The sequence below is a fragment of the Anas acuta genome, chromosome 4 (genome assembly GCF_963932015.1).
Source record: "Anas acuta chromosome 4, bAnaAcu1.1, whole genome shotgun sequence".
Lineage (NCBI taxonomy): Eukaryota > Metazoa > Chordata > Aves > Anseriformes > Anatidae > Anas > Anas acuta.
In genome coordinates this window covers 68,991,804-69,000,818 of record NC_088982.1, presented here as the reverse complement: position 1 = coordinate 69,000,818, position 9,015 = coordinate 68,991,804, and the positions used below count along the sequence as shown (strand labels likewise).

The following is a 9,015-nucleotide window of genomic DNA, read 5'->3' as shown; positions in this document are numbered from 1 at the left end:
AGGAGAAGGTAGGAAAGCCTAAATCAGAATTCATATGGCTGGTTTGGAGAGCAATGCTCCACAAAAAGACTGATTTACTCAGGTAGTCACAGCTGAAATTTCTAGATCTGTCCTGTTCCACCTGCACACGGGAACTTGCAGAATGAGGGCACACATTACCACAGGTTCAAAATGAAATATATCTATCAAAACTATTAAATCACATTGGTCTTATTTAGGAAATTATGTTAGTGGGAGAAAAAAGTACCTCTGGGGCAATCTAGCACTGATTCTGTTTGTGGAAATGAACCAGGTGATGTTTCCCTGAGGGCATCCCAGTTTTTCCAGCAGGTAGGTGTGTCGGTCCCCTCCTCTCCACCCACACCTCGCCACTCTGTTCAGCAGTGCGAGGTGGCAGGCAGCAGTTACAGTGCCACCACCTTCCCTCACCACATGCTCCCAGGTCCATGCCGTCCCCTCGGGTCCTGTCGCTGTCCCCAGAGAGCAGAGCTCAGCGCCTGCCCCTCCGCTCTCCTCGTGAGGAAGCTTTAGCCTTTATAGCCTTCCTTTGGACACTGTCTGACAGTTTTGTGTCTTTCTTATACTGTGGCACCCAAAACTGCTCTCAGTTCTTGGGGTGAGGCCACACCAGCACAGAGCAGAGCGGGACAATCCCTTCCCTCGCCCGGCTGGCAGTGCTGTGCCTGAAGCACCCCAGGGCACGCTGAGGACTCATGTTCAACTTGTCATTACGCCATTGAATACTGTAGTTATTATTTACGCCATCAAAACCCATCAAGCTACCAGTGGCACTTGCTGATTCCTGGTACTTAGTTGAGGGGGGACGGGACCTCAGCACCCGCCCGCAACACCTCAGGGGCCGGCGCCTGACGGGGACCGCGGGATGGAGACCCCCGCCCTGCCATGGGGTGGCAGTGAAGGGATGGAGGGAGGCGGTGAGGGAGGCACCCGCCATCTTCCCGCCCCTCCTCAGCCCCCGGCCATAGCTCCAGCGGCCATGCGTGTGCCCGCCTTGGAGCGGGGCGGGGTCGGGGTCTCCCTCCCCTTCCGTCCGGAGCGATGGCGAGCGGGGTGAGACAGCGAGCGGGGTCCCCGTCCCCCCTGGTCCCGTCCTGTCCCCCTCCGGTTCCCCTCCATTTTGTGTCACTGCGCTTTGGGGAGAGGGGGGGTCGCGCAGTGCCACCCTCACACCCCCATCCCGCCCCGGGACCCCCCCCCCCCAGCACCGGGAGGCTTCGATTAACGACAGAAATAATGGAATTTGGGGTTTTGGGGGACCTATATTGGCAACAAAATTAATGGGATTTGGGGATTTCTGCGTGCACCCGCGGCCGTCGCCATCCCAGCAGCAGGTTCAGGGTTCTGTGGTGAAATCCCCTGGTGCGGTTTGGCAGCGTTCAGCCGGGTAGCAAGGAGCAGAGCAAAGGGAATTTGGCCCCAGGGAGCAATCCCTGCTCGCTCTGCTGGGGCTATAAGGTTTTTAAAAGGGCCTTTTTGGGTCGGCAGCAGTCGTTTCAGTGATTTTTGCGGGTGGCTCTGCTGTTTGGGGTGCAGTGAGGGTGGTAGCCCTCATGTTACGGAACAAGAAGCCCACCTTTAATGTGGGGGTCTCGGGCTGTTACGTGACTTCCAGTTTGCTTTCCAAATTTCTGAACGAGCACTCTGTGCTCAAGGACCACCTCTTACACACATACCTGTTTTATTTTAAACCGCCGCTTTTATTATGCAATCTCTCCGTTCCTATTGCTCGTTTCACTGCAGTGTTTGTATATGTCCCAAGCAGTCCTGGGTTTATTATACTTTTGGTCAATAAGAGAATAACATTCAAAGTTCAGATCTTGGTTCATTCACTCAGCTTCCTGGGAGCAAATGTAGACCAATTAAGCCTTTGTGCTGAAATGATGTATCTCAGATCTGGGATTCTTTCCAAAAGCCAATAGCCTTTCTCTCATTTCCTTGCTTGGTTGAACAAGAATTATTTTAACAGATGGCCTCTTTTTCTTGTTGATGTCTTTTAGGTTATTAAATGCAGGGCTGCTGTTGCCTGGGAGGCAGGTAAACCTCTCTCTCTTGAGGAGGTGGAGGTTGCTCCACCAAAAGCTCATGAAGTCCGCATCAAGGTAATTACATCAATCTTTACCTGTATCCATTATGTTTTGGGAGACTGAGTATTAAAGCTGTTTACCAACAGAATAAACGTTGAATGGATAGCATTAGTTCATTAGTATCTCAGCGGTTTTACAAAGAAGAAAATTATGGTATTTAGATCTTCTGTTTATGGAAAACATCTTTGATTTCTGTTGGTCTCAGTCCAGAGCCTGGTCTAAAGTTCATAGCTAGACTTGGAGGTTGATTATTTCAAATCCAGGAACCCAGCCTGCATTGAGATGACTTGGACTACAGATTTATTGCCTGAGGAAACAAGATGACATCATCTACCCCTTTCAACAGCAGGGCATAGTTGGTGGAATAAGAAAAGATGCACTATCCCCCAAATTTTCTTTTTTCAAAGTGTGACGTATACTTTGTGCTGTGCCAGGAGTGATACAGCTTGCTGTATCACAAATGTTACTAGGATTGGCAAACTCCAATTGGCGATTTTTCTGAATGACCAACCAAAGGTTAATATTTAAATCTATGCTACTATTCTATTCTTCAAGATACCTTGACTTATTTATATTTATATTTATCTATTTACTTATAGATAGTTGCCACTGCTGTCTGTCACACTGATGCCTATACACTGAGCGGTGCTGATCCTGAAGGATGCTTCCCTGTGATTTTGGGTCATGAGGGAGCAGGAGTTGTGGAGAGTGTTGGGGAAGGAGTAACAAAAGTAAAGCCGGGTAAGAAAATACCTGACATCTTACAAGTTTTCTGACTTCCTTGAAAGTATGACTTCACTATAATGGCAACTGTCAAATTGGGCCACTATATTGCAGGATATAATGTTTTATTCCGAATGTCTGCATAAATTTCTTTTGTCTGAGGCATAACACTAATCTATTCAATGTACACTTGGTTTAAAGATTGGAAGACTCCAGATTTCTTGCTTGAAATTGGATCGATATAGTTAGAAGATTTTTTTTTTTTTTTTCAAATGAAAGTTGTTACCTGTTCTTTTAAACAACTTAATTGTGTTACTATTGGTTTGAGGTTGTTTTGCTTTACAGTAAGTTCCTATTTGTTCTGGAACGATAAAGTTCTGATTGTCTGCTCAGACATGAGAAAAAGTGTTTTATCTAGCACTCTAACAGCGCTACTCTGGACTGTAAGCAGATTGTAAAAAGAAATGAACAGTTTTAAACAGTTGCTCACATAAAAGTCATACAAACTGAATAACTCTGCTTCTCTCTTTATGCCTTGCTTGACTCATTATTAACCAGATATTTTTTTTCCTCTCTAGGGGATACCGTTATCCCTCTGTACATCCCCCAGTGTGGCGAGTGCAAATTCTGCAAGAATCCTAAAACTAATCTGTGTCAAAAGATCAGGTCTGTATGCTTTTTATCTTGGCACACGATACAGTATTTGTTCAACATATACCTGTTCTAGTTATCAAAAGTAAGAAAGTGCATGTTTTAAGGAGTTAGATGCTACTTTCCATTCTTCCTTAAGATTTCTCCTTAAATAAATCAGTATCTTTGTTTGTACGTTTGTAAAGGTGTAAGTTGGTAGCCTGTTTCCACAGCTTTGAAAACATAAATGCTCTGACTCTGTATTTAATCCATACTTAAAGGAAATACTTTAGGGAATTTAGCTCTTGCTGCAAACACTGAAGGCTTTGAGTGGTACAGAGTTATAGAGAGAGCTCTTTTTCCTTAATACACGCTTTGCTGATTTTGCAGCTGGGTCCAATAAGCAAAAACCCAGGGACATAATTGATGGCTGCTGCTCGAGGGAAGCAGACTAAAGGAGGTGAATGAAGATGGAGTGTGGTACCATGGCACAAGCAGTTAGCACTGGTAGCCAACAGGGTCAACGTGCTGATCCAACTCCCAATTCTTTCCATGCTTCCTTGGAGGAATTAACAATATTAAATGTTCTGTTAGGAGACTAGTGTCTAATTTCTGTAAATTCATGGGTTTACTGGAATGTTCTAAAAATTACGGTGCAATTATGTGACTATCCCTGTGCTACTTACACAATACTGTCTAGTGAGAGTAATCACTGCTTAAGGCTCTGACTCTACTTTCCTGTCTTTTCCTTAAGAGTTACTCAAGGGAAAGGAGTCATGCCTGATGGTACCAGCAGATTCACCTGCAAAGGAAAGCAGATTTACCACTTCATGGGGACGAGCACCTTCTCGGAGTACACGGTGGTGGCTGACATCTCCGTAGCTAAGATAGATGCTGCAGCACCTCTCGATAAAGTGTGTCTGCTGGGCTGTGGCATCTCCACTGGCTATGGGGCTGTTGTTAACACTGCCAAGGTAAAGACCGTAGCCACGACATACCAAATTTCTGGGTTTTTATGCTCTTCAGCTGGTGAAATTTAACTAAGAAATTCAAACTTCCATACAGGGCAGATCAGGTCAGAAGAAAATTAGAGGGTTAGACAAAATCCACGTAGAAGATGCTGCATCTCTTTTAATACCAACTTTGCTTTTCCTGAAATCACTTTTCCAACTCATCTTAATCTTGGTGCAAGTCATTCTGGTAGTTTTAAAGGTCAGGGTGGGAGGGAGAGACAGTAGGTGAGCACACATGAGGCTGGGGCAGGTTATGGAAGCCAAGTCTTTGGGCAAGAAGGAAAGCCTAGCACGTGAAGAGGTCTTTATAAACTTTCCATAGTTTGCCTTATCTAAGCGATAAAGTCTTGTAGCCATATATATTTACCCCCCCCATTTTCTTCGTTACAGACTTGTGTTTTTCACTCATGTGGAAGAATCTTCTCTGTTGCTCATGGCTTTTTCTTCACCTAGGTGGAACCTGGCTCCACGTGTGCCGTCTTTGGTTTAGGAGGAGTTGGGCTGGCAGTTATCATGGGCTGTAAAGTTGCGGGAGCATCCCGGATCATTGGCATTGACATTAACAAGGATAAGTACGCCAAAGCCAAGGAGTTTGGAGCTACCGAGTGCATTAACCCTCAGGACTTCAAGAAGCCCATCCAGGAGGTGCTGGTTGAAATGACCGACGGTGGTGTAGACTACTCCTTCGAGTGCATCGGTAACGTTGGAGTCATGGTGAGTGAGTGCAGAACAGCAGCAAGGGGAGGGAGGGCACAGCTGGTTGCCACTTCGTTGTTCAGCTAAATAGGAAACCGAGCTGCTTGCTTGTTACAGGAAACATGCCATGCTACTTTTTTTTAAATAGCAATAATGGCTGTGACTAAGAAGGACAATTTACATCAAACCCTAAATATGCAAATCCTGTTTCTTATACTTTGCATAAGTTTTTCTATCCTGAGTTTTCAGCTGCTGAAAAATTAACAAAAAACACATAAAATGTATTGTACAATGTACAATATATAATTTACTTATAATAATTTACAAATGTAAAATCTTAAGGACCGCTCGAAATCTCCCTTCTCCCCCAGATACTGAATTTAACTTTTAGAATCACAGAAGTATTGCTGAACGTAAGGTGAGGCTTTCAGGAATGACAACAGCATTTCTAATCTGTCAGTAACATGGTCTGCGTTGCCTCTGCTTGCAGTTTATCGCAGCTTCTAGGGGAGTGACATTTTTGGAAGCCAGATGGAATATGAAAAGAGCAATCTTTAACAGTATAAGGAGTCTGAACCAATGGGAAAGTTAACCTAATTTTCAGGGGATTTATTGTTCCTTAAACACTAACATGGCGATTGATTAACTGGGGGAGAGGAAGTGCAACCTGTGCCAGTCTAGGTAGCATTAACATTAGCAGTAAACGATCTGTTCTTGTCCTGTTCTTCTGTGAAGAGGGCTGCCTTGGAAGCCTGCCACAAGGGCTGGGGAGTCAGCGTGATCGTTGGAGTGGCTGCTGCTGGTCAGGAGATCTCTACGCGGCCATTCCAGCTAGTAACTGGGCGGACATGGAAAGGGACCGCCTTTGGAGGTAACTCTTTTGCCTTGGGGATAAAAGTAATTTGCTGGGGGCTAAATGCAGGAAGAACATGATATTCCTACAGACTGTCTACAGATAAACACACTGAAATAAACACATGAAATACAAGATCTCACATATTTCAGAGAGAGAATATAACCACCCGCTAGTCAGTTCTATAGCAGTGGTATAGTGGGATTGCTTTCTTATTAGCACAAGGTTTGGGATGCAGCAAAGGACCTGGTCTTCGGGGAGACGTGAACTCAAAGATGGTTTTGTTGCTTAGTCAGTAAGCAAATTGCGGGGCTAAAATGGGAACTTACAAAAGAACTTGAAAATAAAAAGCAACAAAGTCCTGATAGACCTTTTCTGCCATCAAACCAGAAACCTGGTGAGACTTTTGCAGCCACAAGGGGCTGACAGAGATGCTAGTGCATACTCTCCTAGGTGAGGGCTGCTCTATGCCAAACGTTGAAATACCTAGTGAAAGGTTAGTGCACTAATGTGGCTGGATAATGTGTGCCCTTGCCAGATCTAGCTGCCCTCTGACATTCCTTATTCACTGCCTGAGTAGAGCAGGAATAACAAACACCACCAATCTCGGTTCCTTTTCACATTTATCAGATGATAACCCGTAAAAGGGTTGTATGTTTTCCTTCCTCTTTGTACAGAGGTGGGTGGAAAGGGCAAAAACAAATGTACACTCACTGTCTTTCAGGCTGGAAGAGCGTAGACAACGTGCCTAAACTGGTGACTGACTACATGTCCAAAAAGATCAAAGTGGATGAATTTGTGACTCACACCCTGCCTTTTGACAAAATTAACGAGGCCTTTGAGCTGATGCATACAGGAAAGAGGTAATGTTCATAATACTTCAGTTGTGTATATGTTTGTTGGTGGGACAGTGTCAAGATACAGGTTCCCTGCCCACTGTCATGTTTTAAACAGGTAGGATAAGAGCTGACAGGTACCATGCACTTTTATTCTGAGACAAATGCACATTCTCTGAGCTCCTCGCCACATGCCAGAACACAGGCAGAGAGTGAAAAACAAGCAACAATGTCTAAGGGAAATATGCAGATCAGTAAAGTTGATAAAGGGGACAAGCCAGTCTTAGCTTTCCATTTCTAAAAGTATTGCTTAAACATTCCTCCTTAAAAAAATAAATGTAGAGAGATTGAAGGAGAGTTATCGCAAATACATCTTTACAAGTCATTAAGCTGTTAGTCTAATTTGGCTGTTAACTAAATAATAGATTTCGGTGTATTTTCAAACAATTATTTATGATAGATTACCAGCAGAAACAGTCACTTGGAATGATCTTTAAATATATGTATTTTTTCACTATTTTCATGTAGTTTGAACTGGGGTAGAACACCAACATCTACTTCTTAATGTGGCCAGATCGCTTTAACAGCAGCTTCTGCCTTCATTAAGGTTAACAGCAGTTTAGACTGTTCATACTGCAAACTTCTGCCATCCACTGCAGGTGGTGAAAAACCTGCTGGATGCTTACTGAGCCGTGCTGCCCTCGTAGCAGTATACTATGTATGGGTTGTGATTGGGTTGTACCAGTGTAGGGTATGCTCACCAGAGGATATATTGGGTGATGCCTGTGAAGCCCTATACAGATACAGGTGTGGATGTGCTTGAAGGAAAACAGAGACTACCTGGGGATGCTCTGGCAGGATTTGCATCTGCAGGTTAAAATCCAAGGCAGAAGGATTAGTTTTAACCTGAGAAATGTTAAAGTTTGTTTTGCTGTGTCAAGTGCAGGCCTCTTTGAAATAAGAATTTTATTGAGATGCTCTGTAACTTGTTGGAAATTCATAGATTGGCATAGCTACTGCTGTCTCTTGGAATAGAAACCAGCTTATCAGCAGTCCAGGTTGCATACTTTTTCAGAAGGTGTTTTCAAGAAAGAATCAGATAGTGGGCAAGGAAAATTGGAGAGATGCTCTAGTAAAAAAGACTCTCTCTTCCTACATATTTACATGAATCTCTTTCCATACTTTGGTTTACCTACACATGGGTAAATAGGTATCAGCCTTACTGCAAGAATCCACAACAGTCTTTCTGTTTGACCTCAATCCATATTGATATTATAACTTCCTTAAAAATGACTTTCTCTGCTTTTCCTGATACTTTATCTGTGTTCCTAATTTGGATAGGCCAGTTAACATTAACCACATTTGTACCTTTTACAAATTTGAAGCACTGCATCATCTATGCAGACTTATTCCAGCAGTTGATCCCCGTACCCAGTTACAAAATCTTATGCTCATGCAGGTATAAATTATCAAAATGATTATGTCCTAGGAAAGTAATAATGAAAGCTACTTAAAATTCTCCAAGCAGCCAAAAGAGGGAAAACCTGTAAATATTGATTTTTCATAATCAATATTCTTGGGTAGTTACTGAAAACTGACACACGTAGTTTGAAAAGGCTTTCTTCCATTTTAAGTACACCCTTTTGGGGGAGGAACTAGAAATGAATAATGAGCATTTAGCAACCCATTTTTCAGCAGGATTTTTAATAAACACTTATTAGAGGTATAATTTAATTTTTATAAGAAGTTGTAGTTAAGTGAGAGTATGTCTCAACAGTGAAGGGGAGGGAGGGGAGAGAATGGACGTATTTGTAATTCTTATTTTTTCATTTTCATTTTAAGCATTCGAACAGTCCTCAAGTTTTAGAGACAAACGTGGACCTTCCTGCCAGCCAGCCACATAGTAACTCTCCTTTTATAATGGAGTTTCTGATAGAGGGTAGAATCAGGTAAATGCAAACTCACCAGGACGAGGAGGATGATACATTTTAGGGTGATCATGATGAATGCTAAATAACTGTTTCTTCTGGAAAAAACAATCAGTAACCACTGGGGAGCGTTACATAATTAACACTGATGTTGGAACTTCTATTTCTGTACCTGTTCCTCAAATTCAGTAATGCTTAATTCAATATAGTTAATAAAAGCTCATTTCTAAA

The 9,015-nt window shown here is 43.1% G+C and overlaps 1 protein-coding gene across 1 annotated transcript; it reads left to right on the top strand.

Moving 5' to 3' along the window:
• Window positions 1-935: 935 nt before the first annotated feature.
• LOC137856419 (alcohol dehydrogenase class-3) lies at window positions 936-9,015 on the top strand. The gene is made up of 9 exons (XM_068681783.1): window positions 936-1,071; window positions 2,019-2,120; window positions 2,705-2,846; window positions 3,407-3,494; window positions 4,213-4,432; window positions 4,925-5,185; window positions 5,903-6,038; window positions 6,745-6,883; window positions 8,699-9,015. The coding sequence occupies exons 1-9, from the start codon at window positions 1,060-1,062 to the stop codon at window positions 8,721-8,723; spliced, it is 1,125 nt and encodes a 374-aa protein (XP_068537884.1). The 5' UTR covers window positions 936-1,059; the 3' UTR covers window positions 8,724-9,015.

Bases quoted from the DNA above. Each gene is read 5' to 3' on its own strand.
- LOC137856419 (XM_068681783.1), top strand. The intron at 4,433-4,924 runs GTAAAGACCGTA...TTCTTCACCTAG, and splicing joins CTGTTGTTAACACTGCCAAG to GTGGAACCTGGCTCCACGTG. The intron at 6,884-8,698 runs GTAATGTTCATA...TTTCATTTTAAG, and splicing joins CTGATGCATACAGGAAAGAG to CATTCGAACAGTCCTCAAGT.